At 44.3% G+C, this 18,359-nt stretch overlaps 1 protein-coding gene across 2 annotated transcripts in view; it reads right to left on the bottom strand.

The window, feature by feature from the left end:
- HLCS (holocarboxylase synthetase) overlaps positions 1-18,359 on the bottom strand; it is a 123,853-nt gene that overhangs the window by 9,666 nt on the left and 95,828 nt on the right. For both annotated transcript variants that reach the window (XM_069944578.1, XM_069944579.1), the window contains exons 8-9: positions 9,001-9,068; positions 3,767-3,927 (exon numbers count right to left, since the gene is read on the bottom strand). In XM_069944578.1, the coding sequence (XP_069800679.1) occupies positions 3,767-3,927; positions 9,001-9,068 (229 nt within the window). The remainder of the gene's footprint in view (positions 1-3,766; positions 3,928-9,000; positions 9,069-18,359) is intronic.

The raw sequence follows: 18,359 nt of genomic DNA, 5'->3' as shown, positions 1-18,359 counted from the left end.
GGCAGCTGGAAGGAGAGACGTGAAGTATATAAAAAGACATAGTGTAAATGTGCGGAAGTCATTGGTTTTAGGGAATATGGGAAACATATGCTGGGCTACAAAAAAAAAAGGTTTACAGTTAGCAGCTATTAGGACACAGCAACAGCAGCAGATGAGCTACGAGGTGTCAAAGCCGACTGGCTCTTTCAATAAACACGGTTAACCTTCTCTTCATGAAGTATCGTCAGGTATTATAGAACGGCAGTAGTGTGCTCCCTGTTAGCAAGAGGACATAAAAATAAATATTGCGTATCTGGCAAGTTTTTTTTTTTTTTTAAACTCAGTTTTATTAAAAATGTATAGAAAAGCAGTACAAAAGAAAATTAGCACAGGTATCATCAAGAAAGGGGAATCATGAGCAATTCCATCATATTCAAAAGAGTGGTAAGCATAACAAGAGGTACTGCATACAGGTGACTTACATTCAGAAATAACTCGTTGCAAACATAAATAACTGAGGTGATTCAGTGACACACTTAACCACGTTAAGTCCTATCCGGGGGGGATGCTGTCAGGTGTGAGTCTTTCCACGCGCCCCATACTTTAGCGAATTTTTTAGGGCATTTACGGTGTAAATATACAATTTTATCATACATCATTACGGTGTTGACCTGTTTTTTCCACATGGTAAGATTAGGGGGACGGGGATCCATCCATCTGATGGCGATGGACTTACGAGCAAGAAATAACGTCTCCCTTAAAAAGGTGCGCTGGTGGGGCGTCCAGACCTCCTCCTCCAACAAGCCGAACAGGCACACTGATGGTGACAATGGGACCGGTACTGACAGGACCGAGGACAGCAGCTGGATTACCGAACCCCAGAAAGATGCAATAGATGGGCATATCCACACCATGTGCCAAAAGTCTGCAGGACCAGTTTGGCACCTGGGACATATAGGAGCTGGAATGCGCCCCATACGGAATAGCCGTTGGGGTGTTAAGTATGCTTGGTGGATAAAATACAGTTGGATTAGCTTATTATTAGCTGCTGGGGATACGTGTCTGTGAGACTCCAGTAGGGCCTCACAGTCCTCGTCATCAAGAGTAGGGATATATGTTTTCCATCTATCTAGCGCCGGAAGAGGGCTGGACGCCACCACCGCAGTGATCAGGTGAGAGTAAAGAGTGGAGACTAGGCCTCCTGGACCTTGGGATCTGATTACCCCTATCAAGGGGTGCGAGGACAATGAGGTCGCTGGGTTGGGGAACTGCGCGTTCAGGGCATGCCGCAATTGGAGATATCTAAAAAAGGAGGTACGCGGGATACCAAAGGATTCTCTTAGGGAGTCAAAGGTTCGTATGGCATGGTCTACATACATGTCACTCACATATAGGACCCCTATCTGAGCCCAATAGTTCTGTTCAGGGAGGGATAACAAATGCGGGAGAGAGTGATTATTCCATAGTGGAGCCTCCACGGGGGTTCCCTGAAACCGCAGTTTGTTTCCGGCCGCTAACCAGACTATGCGGCCCACCCTGTGGGCGGGTAGGGCCTGTACTCGGGGGCAGGAAGATGCCAGTATCTGGCAAGTTTAAAGGAATTGTCATCTTTTAAGAATCCATTTTTTAAAAAGAACATCAGTGATCAGTTCTGATCTGCAGAAGAATCTGATAATAAGTGTTCAGTTTCCCTGCAGCGCCGCCACAGGTGAAATAAAGCATTACATGACGCTCAATAAAATCAATAGGTAGGCTAAGGGCAGGTCCCCTAGTTCAAAAATATGTTCTATATCAATTTTCTCTGCTTTAAATAACAGAAAAGGGTTCTGAATAGTACCGCCCATTTACTATCAATTCCCCTATCAGAATATTTTAAAAGACTGACAAATACATTTTAGTGTGCAAGTTATCTGAAAGGGAAAAGTGAAGAGAACCGCTGCCAGACACCTCTTATCTCACATAGAAAACAAGTATCAAGTAGCTGAAGACAAACATGCGGAAGTCTACCCTAGCTCCACCACATGCCACCATACACATTATGCAGATTCCACAAAAAAAAAATTAGGTTTGATGTATGTGCCCAATAGAGATGAGCAAATCTACAGTATTAGAAAAGCGGTTTGTTACTCTTGGATATTGCCTTGTCAACCAGCTACCTTTGAACTCCTCTCCAGGTGCCTGGAGGGGTTTTCCAGGACTGCATCCAGCTTTTGCAGGCTTCCCGAGTGGAATTTAAAGGCAGCCGGTTGACAAGCTGATGGCCGAGCATAACGAAGTGCTTTGCTAATACTGTGAACGCTCATCTCTAGTGCCCAGCTTTAATAGGTGCTGTCATTTTAAACAACTTCCCTTCATGTGACAGCATGATAGCAATGTGTTCCTACCATACTTAGAAACCACACAATTTACCAAAAATGCTTACTCATCCCAGAAAAACAGCCCTAAATTTTGGTCACTAGCAATTTTACCTGCACTCTGATATTCCCTGCCTGTTGTTGAGCTCAGTCTGTCTCTAGTAACAGACAAAGCAGGATGTAACACATAAACGTTTAGCATGGCTTAGCAAGTACTATGTGCAGAAGAAGGGGAGAGAACCTTCACTGTGTACATGCAGTTTGTGAGCCTGTGCTTGTTCGTGCTTCCTGCAGAGGATCCACACTGTCCCTGAGCAGTAAGTCAAGCCTTCCCTCTCATCTCATTGCTGTGCGCTCTGCTGTTTCTGTCCTATCTGATCCCATACCAACTTGTAAACCTAGTGCATCATTAACCACTTCTCCCCCACATGCCATCTATAGTATTGTACTGTGTAATTCATCCCTAGAACAGTGTCAGGCTGTTCAGCTTAGTGTATTTTCTCCAGCGCTATGTTGTGGCAGTATAGAGCAGATGCTGTGCTGTCCTGTGATTGACCAAACAACTAAGGTAAAGGAAGTCCTGTACTACAGGCAAACAGCCCAGCTCTGGTTCTGTCCTCTGAAATGGAGGGAATGTGAAGCAGTTGTGCACCATTGAAGAAAATTCTCAGGGTTGCAATAACAGTACTAACATCCCCTTGTTTCCCGTCTGAAAAGTTAATCTAAGAAAACATGGCAGGCGTCTTATATCTTTTGAAATGAATGCTTTAAAGGAGAAATCAGGGGCAAAAAAAATCATAATTTTCCAGGAGTCAGAGGCAGGATACATGAGAACAAGCTCTACTTACCTCTCCCCATGCCTCTGTATCGTTGCCTTACTTCTCCAGGACTACTGCCAGGCTCCTGGATCTGCTTCTGAAGGGAGGTCATGCCTGCTCAGCCAGTAAGTGACTGGGGCAGGACACCGCTGCAGTCACTGATTGGCTGAGTGGGCACTCCATCAGCCAGGTCGGGTATTTTCCTCCCCGAGTCATCGCAACTCGTGAGAATATGAGGTCAGGTGGGGAGTCCTGGAGCCTGTGATGTGGCTCTGCGGAGGCACAGAGATAAGTAAGTAGAGCTTGTTTATAATGTTCCCCCCTGCCTCCTGGAAAGTTATGATTCTCTCTGGAGATCTCCTTTAACTTCTTTAGCACAGAGGTTGTAACCATGAGTTATCTGAAACAATCTGGTTGCTATGGACATGCTATATGACAACCATAAATCTTCCTAGCAACCAGGCTGTACCAAATAGATTGGATTTTTCTAAGTTTACGCAGAGAAACATGTCTATAGGATAGTAATTATAAGTTCTAAAATGATGGTTGATATAATTATAGCCAGGCCACAGGCCTACAGATGTAAAGAGCAATGGCATATTGGGTATAGGATACCTCATATCCAGGGAGTGTCCTCACAGCCTCCACAACAGCCATAGACATCAGGTGCTGGACAAAGGCGATCCTCTGCCCCAGCGGAGACGACAGAGGAATGGAGACCAGTAATGTCATTAAGGCGCATCCTTTGGGGCTAAGCCAGACGTTTCCACCCCGACCTGCACAGAAACATTGAACCAAAAGTCATGTCGGTGTTAACCTGCAGCATAATCTGTATCAATACTAAAGCAATAAACCACAGTTTTATGCTAAAATTACATTCCATATGTATAGCATACACCATCTCATTAGAATCATGGGGGCCTGACCTCAGGGATTGCTGCTGATCCTGAAAATAAAGAGACTGCCTTTTCCAGTCCTTCCCTGCACAGCGGTGTCCAGCCAGTCAATATGCATGGAGACTCCATTCTAGTAAATAGGGCTAGGTGCGGCTGGTCAGTTACTAGAATTGCACTGTAATATTATATCTGTACAGGAATGTAAGAGTTTCACTTAGAGTCCTGGTGTCTGAGTTGGCCCAAAGGCTCCTTTATTACCACTATTTTACATGGTAGGTTGGGGGCGCTATTACAGATTTTGGCCACAAACTTCAAGGGATGCCTCTGAATCTATGTAATGTTTTAAAAAAGGCCAAAACTCTCCTCCATGAGTGACCTTCTCCTCTAAGGACAGGGCTAGGCGTGGTCATCAGCTGATCGTTGATATAGGTTCTGACCTATAATCGTCGGGCGCCGACCACTGGGTCCCACGCGCTCCAGCTTCACAGCGGCTCGTCTCAGCTGACAGGCCGCTCGGCCAATCACAGACCGCGGTGGCCAGTGATTGGCTGAGCGGCCTGACAGCTGAGACAAGCCGCTGTGAAGCTGGAGTGCGCGGGAATCGGGGAGAAGCACAGAGAAAGAGGAGCCCTGCAACCTGGAGAGGTATGTATACAGTTTAAACAAAGGCTGCAAGGACATCGGTAACAATGTCCCTGCAGCCCTTGTTAAACGATTATCGGCCTGTGTAATAGGCCCAGTAAACGAGCGCCGATCTAGCAGATCGGCGCTAGTTTAGAGGTATTATTGGGCCCGTGTAATAGTACCTTAAAGAGAACCTGTCCCCCCCCCCCCGTGTGCCGGGGTGACAGGCTCCTGACCCCCTGCTAGATCCCCCTATACTTACCTGATCGCGCCGGGTCCCGGTTCTTGATACGGTCCGGTGACGGAGATTTCAGCACCCGAAGATGAGATGAGTCCGACGCTCATAGAGAATGAATGGAGCGCTTCGGGCGCTGAAACTTCCGTCACTTGACCGTATCAAGAACCAGGACCCGGCGCGATCAGGTAAGTATAGGGGGCTCTAGCGGGGGGTCGGGAGCCTGTTACCCCGACACAGGGGGGTGACAGGTTCCCTTTAAGGTTACAAACCCACTTGCCGGATCTGCAGCGAGTCTCCTTGCTGCATTTTTGCAGGGAGACTCGCTGCAGATCCCGGCCCTATACTTTCAATAGCAGAGAAACTCGCAGCAGGGATGTACATCCCTGCTGCGATTTTGTCTGCAGCCCGCCCCATTAACCCCCCGGCCGCCGGACATTATACATTACCCGATCCCCGTTCCTGCTTGCTTCGGGGCTCCCGGTGTCTTCACGGCCCGCCCGGCCAATCAGTGCGCTGCGGCGGGGCAGCGCACTGATTAGCCGGGCGGAACGTGCCGGGAGCCGCTGAAGCAAGCAGGAGCCGGGATCAGGTAATGTATATCCTGCCCGCCCCCCTGCAGCCCCGATCGCCCCCAGCCGCACGATCGCCCCCAGCCCCGCAGCCCCCGGCCGCACGATCGCCCCCAGCCCCGCAGCCCCCGGCAGCACGATCGCCCCTAGCCCCGCAGCCCCCGGCCGCACGATCGCCGCATGATCGCCCGCAGCCCCCAGCCGCGCGCTGCACGATCGCCAGCTCGGGGCTGCAGGGGGGCGGGCAGGATATACATTACCTGATCCCGGCTCCTGCTTGCTTCAGCGGCTCCCGGCACGTTCCGCCCGGCCAATCAGTGCGCTGCCCCGCCGCAGCGCACTGATTGGCCGGGCGGGCCGTGAAGACACCGGGAGCCCCGAAGCAAGCAGGAACGGGGACCGGGTAATGTATAATGTCCGGCGGCCGGGGGGTTAATGGGGCGGGCTGCAGACAAAATCGCAGCAGGGATGTACATCCCTGCTGCGAGTTTCTCTGCTATTGAAAGTATAGGGCCGGGATCTGCAGCGAGTCTCCCTGCAAAAACGCAGCAAGGGGACTCGCTGCAGATCCGGCAAGTGGGTTTGTAACCTAAGACTAGATTTGTGTAGGAAGGTGGTCTGGGGGTCTGTTTTAGTTTAGCGGAATGATCTAGATTCTGTATTTGTTTAGGGGGATGTAAGGTCTGTATCTGTAAGGGGGCGAGATCTGGGATATGTATTTGTTAAGGGGGTTTGTTTTGGGCTCTGTATTTCTTTTGTGGTCTATATTTATTAGGCGGTCTGTCTGTTTTTGTTTTTTATAGAGGTGTGATCTGGCATTTGTATTTATTAACAAGGTCTGGGGTCTTTGTTTACAGGTGTGGGGTCCGTATTTGTTTATAGGACCTGGTCTGGGGCATGTATTAGTTAGGGCCATATTACACGGGCTACCATTTAATGCAAGCGAGCGCCGATCTGCTAGATGGGCACTTGCTTGCCGAGCCTGTTAGAAGTCTCAATGATTGTGCAGCAAGCGATAAATAAATATATACACACACATATATATATATATATATTGTCAGTGTGTCTGTGCAGCCGTTGTTGCATATACGTAGTAAATAATAAATTACATACTTTACTTCTTCCCGCTGCCCGGTATCCTTCTAGCTTCTTTCCGATCACCACAGCCGCCACTGGAGATGTCACTGGCCGAGATGGGACAGGGAGACGGCCAGTGATTGGCTCAGCCACCTGTCACTGCACAGATGGATTCAGACGTGCCAGTGGCAGCATTAGTGAGTGGGGAGAAGCTAAAAGGACACAGTGGAGCGTACAGAGGTAAGTATAAAGTTAATTATTTTACTTTACACATTCCTCAGCCATCGGCTGTGCATCGCTATTACACATAGCCGGCAGCCAATGATTTTAATACACGTTAAAAGACAAGGATCAGCTAATGATTAGTTTCTTGGCTGATCGTTGGCTTATTTGCCCGAATTTGTTGGATTTGGCAGATTATCACATAGGGCCCTTAGTGGGGTCTGTACAGCTTGAGGGTGTGGTCTAAGGGACGGTAATTGTGTTCTGATCTGGAGTCTCTGTTTGTTTAGAGGTATATGCCTGACTCTTATAGATGCAGCAACCTGTCTGAATCTTATAGATGGTGTACTATGTCTGAATCTTACAGATGCTGTAACCTGTCTAAAGGCCACTATTACACTAAACGATGATAGGTCGTACTTGACTGTTCTGGACGATTATCGTTTGGTGTAATGGCGCATGTTAAAAGACCATGATCAGCCGACATGCATGATCACAATCACTATTACAATCAGTGAAGGAACTTCAATGGGCAGCCCTATTCTAAGGATCATCTGAGTGGCCCCTCCCGCTGTTCCCCACTCACTGTCTGTGTGTGCAATAGCACAGACAGCGAGCAGAGAACAAGGGGCAAGCGAGCGTTGACCTGACACATCGGCATTCATTTCCCCTTATATTATGTAATATGGCCTTAAATGCTATAGATGCTGTAACCTGTCTGAATCCCAAAGATGCTGTAACCTGTCCCTGTCTGAATCCTATAGATGCTGTAACCTGTCCCTGTCTGAATCCTATAGATGCTGTAATCAGTCCCTGTCTGAATCCTATAGATGCTGTAACCTGTCCCTGTCTGAATCCTATAGATGCTATAACCTGTCCCTGCCTGAATCCTATAGATGCTGTAACCTGTCCCTGTCTGAATCCTATAGATGCTGTAACCTGTCCCTGTCTGAATCCTATAGATGCCGTAACCTGTCCCTGTCTGAATCCTATAGATGCCGTAACCTGTCGTTGTCTGAATCCTATAGATGCTGTAACCTGTCCCTGTCTGAATCCCAAAGATGCTGTAACCTGTCCCTGTCTGAATGCTATAGATGCTGTAATCAGTCCCTGTCTGAATGCTATAGATGCTGTAACCTGTCCCTGTATGAATCCTATAGATGCTGTAACCTGTCCCTGTCTGAATCCTATAGATGCTGTAATCAGTCCCTGTCTGAATCCTATAGATGCTGTAACCTGTCCCTGTCTGAATCCTATAGATGCTGTAATCAGTCCCTGTCTGAATCCTATAGATGCTGTAACCTGTCCCTGCCTGAATCATATAGATGCTGTAACCTTTCCCTGTCTGAATCCTATAGATGCTGTAACCTGTCCCTGCCTGAATCCTATAGATGCTGTAACCTGTCCCTGTCTGAATCCTATAGATGCTGTAACCTGTCCCTGTCTGAATCCTATAGATGCTGTAACCTGTCCTTGTCTGAATCCTATAGATGCTGTAACCTGTCCCTGTCTGAATCCTATAGATGCTGTAATCAGTCCCTGTCTGAATGCTATAGATGCTGTAACCTGTCCTTGTCTGAATCCTATAGATGCTGTAACCTGTCCCTGTCTGAATCCTATAGATGCTGTAACCTGTCCCTGCCTGAATCCTATAGATGCTGTAATCAGTCCCTGTCTGAATCCTATAGATGCTGTAAACTGTCCCTGTCTAAATGCTATAGATGCCGTAACCTGTCCCTGTCTGAATCCTATAGATGCTGTAACCTGTCCCTGTCTGAATCCTATAGATGCTATAACCTGTCCCTGTCTGAATGCTATAGATGCTGTAATCAGTCCCTGTCTGAATCCTATAGATGCCGTAACCTGTCCCTGTCTGAATCCTATAGATGCTGTAATCAGTCCCTGTCTGAATGCTATAGATGCTGTAACCTGTCTGAATCCTATAGATGCTGTAACCGGTCTGAATCCTATAGATAGCGTAACCTGTCTAAATCTTATACAAAAAACAAAACAATTTTAATTAGGCCAAAATTATTCCAAATGTATTCTCTACCAGAAAGAGTTAATACAGTAAAAAGGTAAAAACTAAAAAAAAAAATGATAACTTGCAGTCAGAGAGAACACAATGACATTAAAGAGACAGGACAGAAACAACAACTGGTTCCAGGTTGAAGCAGTAACTTTTCTGAGTGTGTTTTCTTAAATTGAAAGACATCCCCTGACCTTTGCCTTGAGTCTGCCGAGTTGCAATAGCGATTAACCCCATTTCCTTTGGTTCGTGAAACATCAGCCTGAAAGTGATGGGAAAATAACTGGTCAGTTAGCACAGGAAGCAGCGACAAATAAAACGTAATTAAGTGTGAAATGAGCCATCGCCATCACTTTGCAAGAATCGTTTTTTTTTCCACTGAAGAGGTAGCAGGAGAGCAGCCCTGTTGTATATGTGCTACTTATACTGCATGTATGAACGCAGATGCAGCAGAGTTGAATATGTCATGCTTGCATCATCACATCAACAAACTCAGCTCTGCAACATCTGGAAAGCTGAAGTCGTCATTTAACTGCTGAAAAAAAGCAGCATCATGTGATAGACTAATGTGAGCGTCTCTGATGATCTGCAACCAGACGGGACTTGTGGCCATAATACAGTTGTAAGAATGCAGCCATATTACCACCATGTGAAAACCGGCCTTAAAGGAGATATCCGGCGAAAATTTTTATTAAAGTATTGTATTGCCCCAAAAAAGTTATACAAATCCCCAATTTACACTTATTACGGGAAATGGACATAAAGTGTTTTTTTCCCTGCACTTACTACTGCATCAAGGCTTCACTTCCTGGATAACATGGTGATGTCACTTCCTGTATAAAATGGTAATGTAACGACCCGACTCCCAGAGCTGTGCGGGCTGTGGCTGCTGGAGAGGATGGTGGCAGAGGGATGCACAGTGTCCCTCCAGTGCCCTGTGTCCCTCAGTGTCCCTCTGCCATCATCCTCTCCAGCAGCCACAGCCCGCACAGCTCCTGGTGTCGAGTCGTGACATCACCATTTTATACAGGAAGTGACATCACCAGGTTATCCAGGAAGTGAAGCCTTGATGCAGTAGTAAATGCAGGGAAAAAATCACTTTAAGGGTATAAACCCACACGCCGTATATGCAGCAGATATGCAACAAATACGCAGCAGATTTGTTGGTACAGATTTGATGCTGTGTTCAGTTATTTAGATCTAATCTGCTGCGATTTTGCTGCGATTTTGCTGCGAGTTTGCTGCATATCGCAGCAGTAAATACGCTGCATATACGGTGTGTGGGTTTATACCCTTAAAGCATTTCCCGTAATAAGTGTATATTGGAGATTCGCATAACTTTTGGGGGGCAATACAATACTTAAATAAAAATTTTCGCCGGACTTCTCCTTTAAAAGGGAAGGTCCACCCTTGAATGTAATTTTTTTTATTCTAAAGAAGTATAGCATTCTATGCTGAATATTATATCTTTATTGTAGCACAAGCTCTATATTCCTGATACACAGCTCCAAATCTTCTGACATAAGAGAAGGGTACAAATTTTGTTACAATTCAATTATAATTATAAAACCAAAGATTGATTCAGAAGTAACAAAACTGTTAAAAAACAGACTCTGCGGCAAAAAAATAGCATCAAAATTTAAATGCGTAATTTCATATGTTGTAGGCTTCGGTTTTAGATATAAATAGTCCCACTGAATGGGACTATCATGACTAGGGATGGTCCGAACCTGCCGAGGTTCGGGTTCGTATGAAACCGAACGCTCGGCAGCAGATTCCCGCTGTCTGCCCGCTCCGTGGAGCGGGCGGATACAGCTGGAGTAACGCCTGGAAAACTGGGATACAGCCTATGGCTATGGCTGTATCCCAGTTTTCCAGGCGGTCCTCCCGCTGGATCCGCCCGCTCCACGGAGCGGGCAGACAGCGGGAATCATTACCGACGGTTCGGGTTCGTACGAACCCGAACCAAACTCTGTTCGGACCATCCCTAATCATGACAGATTAAAAAACACATATGAGATAGATAGATAGATAGATAGATAGATATGGAATTGGATAAATGGATAAAAGATAGAGTAAATATGAGAGAAAACGAGAGACAAGGAAACATTTATTTCTATGCATACAAGTGCAGTGAGTTATTTCCTATACAGGTTCCTGGGTAACGCATAAAACCACTCTCTGGCCTGTAGAACTTCCTGCTAGAAATACCCATGGGTCTTGTGATTGGCAGATGAGATTTTGAGAGGGGGGGTGTAGGGATCCACTCCGGATGTTCGCTTTATATGTCACTCATATATGACGTGTATGGGCCATAATAATAATACAGGGGGCTGACTTTATGGGCACTTTTTTTGGTGTAATAGAATACCACAAGACGCTTCTGTGTTGCCGATGAACCAAAAACATGAATTCCCGGATGGCTTTTAAAAAATCAGCTTAATACGAGCCCCCCGATATCTCCAGCCAAAACAGGGATCAGCGTTACACATCTACCCCGAGCCCAAATTGGTGTTTATTGTAGTATAAACTTTAAGGGAAACGGGAGATGGAAATCTTAAGGGAGCGTAATAAAAAAATAAACAAACATTAACAAATTACGGACGCGCCGTGATTACATCCTTTGAATTTAACAAGTGTGTTTATTTCATTTGGCAGGAATGCGAACGGCTAAGCAGCACTGTAATAATAGATGATTATAAGAAAAAAAAAAAAAGATGGCGGCATAGGGATAACCAGCATGACACGTGAAGAATCAAGTAAAAGTATAATAATAGTATAAAGCAGAAGATAATAATACATAAGGCTTATGTTGGAATAGGTTACAGAATGCACAGGAAGCCGGCAGGATCCCGCTATACGAGAACGCGCAGTTTACAAGAACTGGGGTTTCAAAGCAATTCCTTTCCCCGAGAGATCTAATTAGACTTTAATAACATTAACATTAGACTCGGTGATGAATAGTCTACACATGTAACCCTGACGCTAATAGCTCTTTACAGAATAAAAGGTCCTTAAGGGGTAAGGGGGGACATTTATTATACAGAGAACCTGAATTAGCAACATAACATTCAGACCGAGACAATAGTCATTAAAAGGCATGCCTATAGTCAGCTCAAGGCTTGCGCTTTATACAGGAATAAAAGGATATTCACTCTTATTGGGTATGCCCACTAGCATTTTTTTTACTGCTTAACTGCACCTAAAAGAAAAAATCAAATAGCAAAATAGACTAGTGTCTACAGCTCCTATGCAGACCTATGTGTTTCCATGGTAACAGACTACTGACAAACATTGTGTAGTCTGGCTCAGCAGTGAGAGACACTCACAACAGGAGACTGTGTTATCTCCTTCCAGACCTCACCTCCATGTAGGAGGATTAGGGTCCATTTACACAGACAGATTATCTGCCAAAGATTTGAAGCCAAAGCCAGGAATGGATTTGAAAAGAGCTTTCCTTTATGACTTGTTCTCTGTTTATAGTCCATTCCTGGTTTCGGCTTCAAATCTTTGGCAGATAATCTGTCAGATAATCTTTCAGTGTAAATGGACCCTTAGAATTTGTGTTTAAAGCAATAGAGAAGTGAAGTCAGCGGCAACTCTCTCAGATACGGCAAATCTCAATGCTTTATTCAGGTCAAGACACGTGCTATCCACAGGGTTAGAGCGATGGCCATTTCACGACTACCTCCCCCTTCTGCTGTACAGATGTGTCAGTCACCACTGCAGCTTTGCATTAGATTCACTGGCCAGGAAGATCAGTATGAACCATGATATACAGTAGCTCTCAGCAGTCACCTCACATCTTCTGTGAATGTGAGATAAACACAAGTCAATGGTCATGATGAAGTTATTATTAGTCTCAATACTGCACTTCTACACAGTACACAGATGCTGGATAACCCTGCACTGGCTATGAGAGATGTTTCACAGCTCTTCCTCCATCCACCTGGAGAGGCACATAACTCTTTCTTATTATAGATTTGTGCCACGTCTGCCAGTACAAGTGTCAGTCTTCACTGTAATTCTGGCATTTTATTCATGAACCTGAAAGATCAGGATGAGCACATCTCCCCATTGCTTGACACTACTCTGTATACACACACATCTACATTTTACCTGTTTTGAAGAATGAAGACGTGCCAGGGAACACTACGTGGTTAACGACAAACAGACATAAAGTCATACTACTCATAACCCCCTCCCCCAGAGCATGGCTTAATAAAATCTAAAAATATATATTTTTAAAAATTGTAAAATCTTGGGAAATCTTTGATGCTTCTAAATATTTGGCAGCGGCTGCGGAGCCATATTAATGAGCTGAGTGGATGTTCCTTTGGGCCAAGAGGAAACTCGGTAAGGAGGTAGAAAACATAGGGGGAAGCGGATAATGCACCACAGAGACAAATGGAGGCAGACAGATTTATACGTGCTATGCAAGATAACTCCTGGGGCATTACACCACCACTCCGCCGCTACAATAAACTTCTTGTACCATTTCATAGACGCATCATGACATACAGGAAACCCAATCTGCCTGCGAGTATAACTAAACTCCATGTAAGCCGGGGGAAGGTATGAAAATAAAAGTGACAGTGACCTGAGTGAGGTCGGGTTCACACAGGGTGCTTTCTCAATATGGCCGCTGTCTCTATGGTTACCAAGGGAACAATTCGACTACATTCTACGTGTGTCCATAGGGGTCTAGCCCGTATATAATACCTCCCAACATTTGCTAAGGGCAAAGAGGGACACGTACACCGCGGTCCCCATAGCCACACCCCCATAGCAACCCTGCATAGCCACTCCCCTATAGCAAACCTCCATAGCCACTCCCCTACAGTCACACCCCTGGGTAGCTCCACATGCTGCTGACTGAATAGTACCCCACATAGTATTCAATCCCCATTATAGTGCCCCATATAGTATCCAACCCCCCATTATAGTGCCCCACATAGTATCCAATCCCCCATTATAGTGCCCCACATAGTATCCAATCCCCCATTATTGTGCCCCACATAGTATTCAATCCCCCTAATATAGTGCCCCACATAGTATCCAATCCCCCTAATATAGTTCCCCACATAGTATCCAATCCCCCTAATATAGTGCCCCACATAGTATCCAATCCACCTAATATAGTGCCCCACCAGAAAAACAACAAACCAGCAACTCACCTGTCAGCCGATCCCAGCAGCTCCTCTCCCGGCAGAGCATGCACTCCTGTCATCCTCCGGCACAGGCAGCAAGGTACAGAGACACTGACTGTGCCGGATGTGTCCTGCAGCCAATATCTGGCACAGTCAGTGTCTCTATACCCTGCTGCCTGTGCTGGAGGATGACGGGAGTGCGCACTCTGCCGGAAGAGGAGCTGCTGGGATCGGCTGACAGGTGAGTTACTGGTTTGATGTTTTTCTTCCGGGACGGCGGGACAGCACCCCGAAATCGGGACTGTCCTGCGGGATCCAGAACAGTTAGAAGCTATGAGTATATGTCATTATACACAAAGTCATCTCTCTATTCTCTGAGAAAATACATCAATTTGCCTCGGAGATATAGGCAACCATTCCAGTAACCTCACTGTTCATTTATGGACACTACCACCACATTCAGGGACCACATTCAGCTCTTCCACCAGAGCTTCCTCCAGAGTCGTGGTACAGCTGACAGGCACTTAACATAATTTTGTGGCTGTCAGCGGTACCAACTCTCTACAGAGAGAAGCATCAGACTGATAGACTTCTTGGCGGAAGCTGCCCATATATGGACAGTTACCATATATGGGCAGTCCTTTTATGGTAATTGTCCATAAATAGATTTTTACATTATCTGGGCTCTTTGATTTTTTTTTTTATTTTATTTGAGGTGACACATCCCAAAATATGCCCTAACAGTGGGATACATTGCAGCCTTCCATCGGAGGGAGTCCACCAGATATATACCAACCATAGTTGTTAAAAGTGCTGAATTTGGTGTGACTGCCCCAATTTTGTAAAGTCAATCTCAACCATCCCACAACAGAAATATGGCAGTTTATTTCTGAATCGGCAGTTACTCATTTGATTACTTCAAAACTGTTATTTATATCACCTCCTTGCCAGCAGCTTCTCATCTCCAGGTGGTGGCAAACACTGGGTCATGGCATCATGTTCTGAATTATGGAGTCTTGTCTGGGGTCTGAATATAGGAGTCTAGAGAATGGTCTGTATATCGTAGACTGGTCTACTGTCTAATATATGGTGTCTGACTTGTAAGGTCTGGCCTGTGGACTAAATTATAGGGTTTGGTCTAGGATCTGAAATAATTTTATAGGCCTGGAATAATTTTTGGGTTTCGTTAGGTTATCTGGACATACTAAATATGGTCATTTTAACAACAAATAATGTCCGAGATCACTAGGTGTGACAATTTTCACACCTAGCTCGAAATTTTTATTTATTAAAGGGGTATTCCCAAGATCAAAAGTTATCTATAGCTAGCTGCTCAGTGCTGGTCTGACAACTGAGACCCCCACCAATCCCCAAACTAGAGATATCTAAATGAGTGGTACGACAATGCACTTGTGCCGGGTGGCAGGACTCTATTCATTCTTTACAGGGCTTTCAAATATTGCCATAAATATCAATTTCATGGGGGTCGGACGCTCACCACTTGAAGGGACTAAAGAGGCAGCCTCTTCAATGTTTACTTCTGCTCCTCTTTTAGTAACAGCAGTACAAGGAGCTACAGTATTGTCCTGTTGCGTTCAGCAGATGTGTAAAATATTCAAATTAAAAAAGGGGGTAATAAGTAGAAAATGACAATACAATAAAAAAAAGTTAGACAACATTACAACTAAAGGGTAAAAAGTATTGAAATAAAAATAAAAAAAACATTAGACAGTAGGGACCTGCTAACTTTATTTGATTCCATCTCCTTTGCTTTGCTAGATTTCTTCACAAATTTTTTTATTTCATATTTTTTAACAGTATAGTACTTAAATAACTACAGAAAAAAACTATATCAGGACTGTAAGGAGAAGTAATATAGATCATATTATCCTGGATGAAATAGAGTGCGGTTTGTAGACTCATTTTTCAGTTTGTGGGTTTAATGCCCGTGGAAGGTGCTAACAGAAAAGGAATGTAGATTTCAGCAGAATATGTGAAGGGCGGCCAGAATCTCTACCATGTAAGGTTTGCTCCGGCAATCAGTCACACGACTTTCCTGGACTGCCGAGATCTTTGGGGGATATATACGGAGATTCAATGCAGAAAAAGTCTGAACACACTGTCTACTACCAGCTTTATAATTCAGACCCTGCCAAAAATAAGGGGGGACGTATGGGCGTGAAAAGTTCAGAGTTATTTATTTTAGTCTCTAGTTGGCTGCCTATTGGGGAACCTAAAATTTAGAGAGAAAAAAAAAACTTCAGGGACGTTAGATAGTTTACATAGAGACGCAGATGGCAAATTTCCATTATTTGGTCAAAAGTGGCGTACAGGGCTGGGCCCAAGGGCAATATTAATATGTAAGGTGGTAGATTTATTCAACTTGTGCAAAAGTGGAAAAAATGCCAATAACAGCCAATCAGGATGTTGTTTTCATTTCATTCAGGTATATTAGTTCCAGCACCTGGGCTGTCATGTGGGCATTTCTACCTTGGTGCAGTAACTGTGTGCTAATAAGGAACAGAGGTGTGACTATAGGAACAGAATGAAACAAACATACAGAGAGAGAGAGAAGGATGAAAATGTATACCTATATGCAGGTCTGTGGCCAGGTGACCAAAGACAGTTTTCCATAACCTCCAAAATGGCTGACGCTGTCCCTACTGCCTGGTGAAACACTAGCTTTGGAACTGTTCTAACAGAGAAAAAAGAAACCGGTTTTCCAACAAAAATCAAATGTGTACCACATACACTAAAAGAGTACAAATACACAGGTTTATTTTATTTATTGTTCTTCTCCCTCATGGATCTGATCACTTTGTGGTTTCCTCTCTAAACTGTAGCTGTGCTGTTGCTATGCAACAGAACACACAATTTCCCACAACTTCCTTACATACACAGTAGAGACTAATTGCCAATACTTTATGGACAGACCAAGAGACTGGAAGTGAACTAGCAAGTTTGACCATCTCAGTGGACGCCTTAAGATGCTCATAACCAAAGGCAACAAGTTAAAATAAAGAAGGTATATAAAGGATTACTTAGCATAAATCTCTCAAACAGGACATTGCCAGAAATACTTGTTTATTGGACATACGTTTAATTTCACTTAAAGTATCAGTTTAGATATATTTATCTTTGTGGAACAAACCCTGTAAATTAAAACCTGAGACAACACAGAATAACATTGACCTCCCCAGGTAACATTCTATGCCAGATAAAGAAAAAAGATGTTCTTTAGTAGATTGTAAAGGGCTACCCGAGGCATATTTTTGTTTAGACATTGCCGGAGCATAAAAAATAATAAACAGCCTATTTTTACCTCACCACGCTCCTTTGGAGGTCTCTACACTCTTGCTGCTGCTTTATAGACTGACTTGTCTTAGTAACAGCCCACTCAGCCAATCACAGACAAGCGTTCCGGTCAATGATTGGCTGAGCAGGCTGTCACTGCTGGGACAACTCAGAGTGTGCAGTGGGGGACCAGAGGACATGACAGAAGGGTGGTACATGTTTTTTTTTTGTTGTTACTGTTCAGGTATTATTGATATATTTTAGGCCTTTGCACAGTGATGCACACATTTCTTCTATCTGATTATCTGCATTACAGTTTGGGGCACATACCTTTATGTATTGTTTTTACTCTTATACTTTTTATAATAAAGATTATTTCAACTAACAATGTTGTATTTGGTGTTGGTTTATAGGTATTCTAAATTATAAAAAAAAATGTATCTCACAATGATAACAATAAAAACTACAACTAAAAAATGAAAGATACAATTTAATTGTGTTTAGTAAATTTTTGGATTCATAAGATAACAATCCTGGGGTTCTTTATCTTATTGCATTCCTCTGTTATTCCTCTGGGAAATGTACAAGGTATTTACATTGGAAGGGTGGGGGGCTGCTCTTTTTCTGGGAATAGGTGTAATTTTTACACCTGGGGTGCCTGAGCTGCAATACCTGGAGAAGCGGAACATATAGTTGAGCTAGTAGTCAGACCACTCATGCCTCGTCCTAAAGATGGGCCCTCAGTGCTTTATTCCTGGAAAATCCCTTTAGCGTACAAACAGCTGTGTTATAGTTATTATTTCTCTTTTTATACTGGATCTTTACCGAACAGAAACCATCTAGAAAATGTTGAAACTTCCACCATTAGGAAAACAGCTTTCGGATGTATTAATTTACTGCTTTCTTGATTTAGGACGCTTCTGTTTCCCTTGTCAAAGAACATGACTTCCTCTAGTAGTAGATTTTACCCATTTTTTTTTTTAACTAAACCAATACTATAAAAAGTAGCAGCCAGTTTCCAAAATAACTTCAGATTCAGCCAAGATGTATAAATCTCCCTCGATTCCAAGATTCTGGGCTGCTGCGCTGATGGCTTCGGGAGAACAGTT

This window comes from Dendropsophus ebraccatus, chromosome 11 (assembly GCF_027789765.1).
Source record: "Dendropsophus ebraccatus isolate aDenEbr1 chromosome 11, aDenEbr1.pat, whole genome shotgun sequence".
Taxonomy (NCBI): domain Eukaryota; kingdom Metazoa; phylum Chordata; class Amphibia; order Anura; family Hylidae; genus Dendropsophus; species Dendropsophus ebraccatus.
The sequence above is the reverse complement of the archived record's forward strand: the minus strand, read 5'-3'. Positions and strand labels throughout refer to the sequence as shown.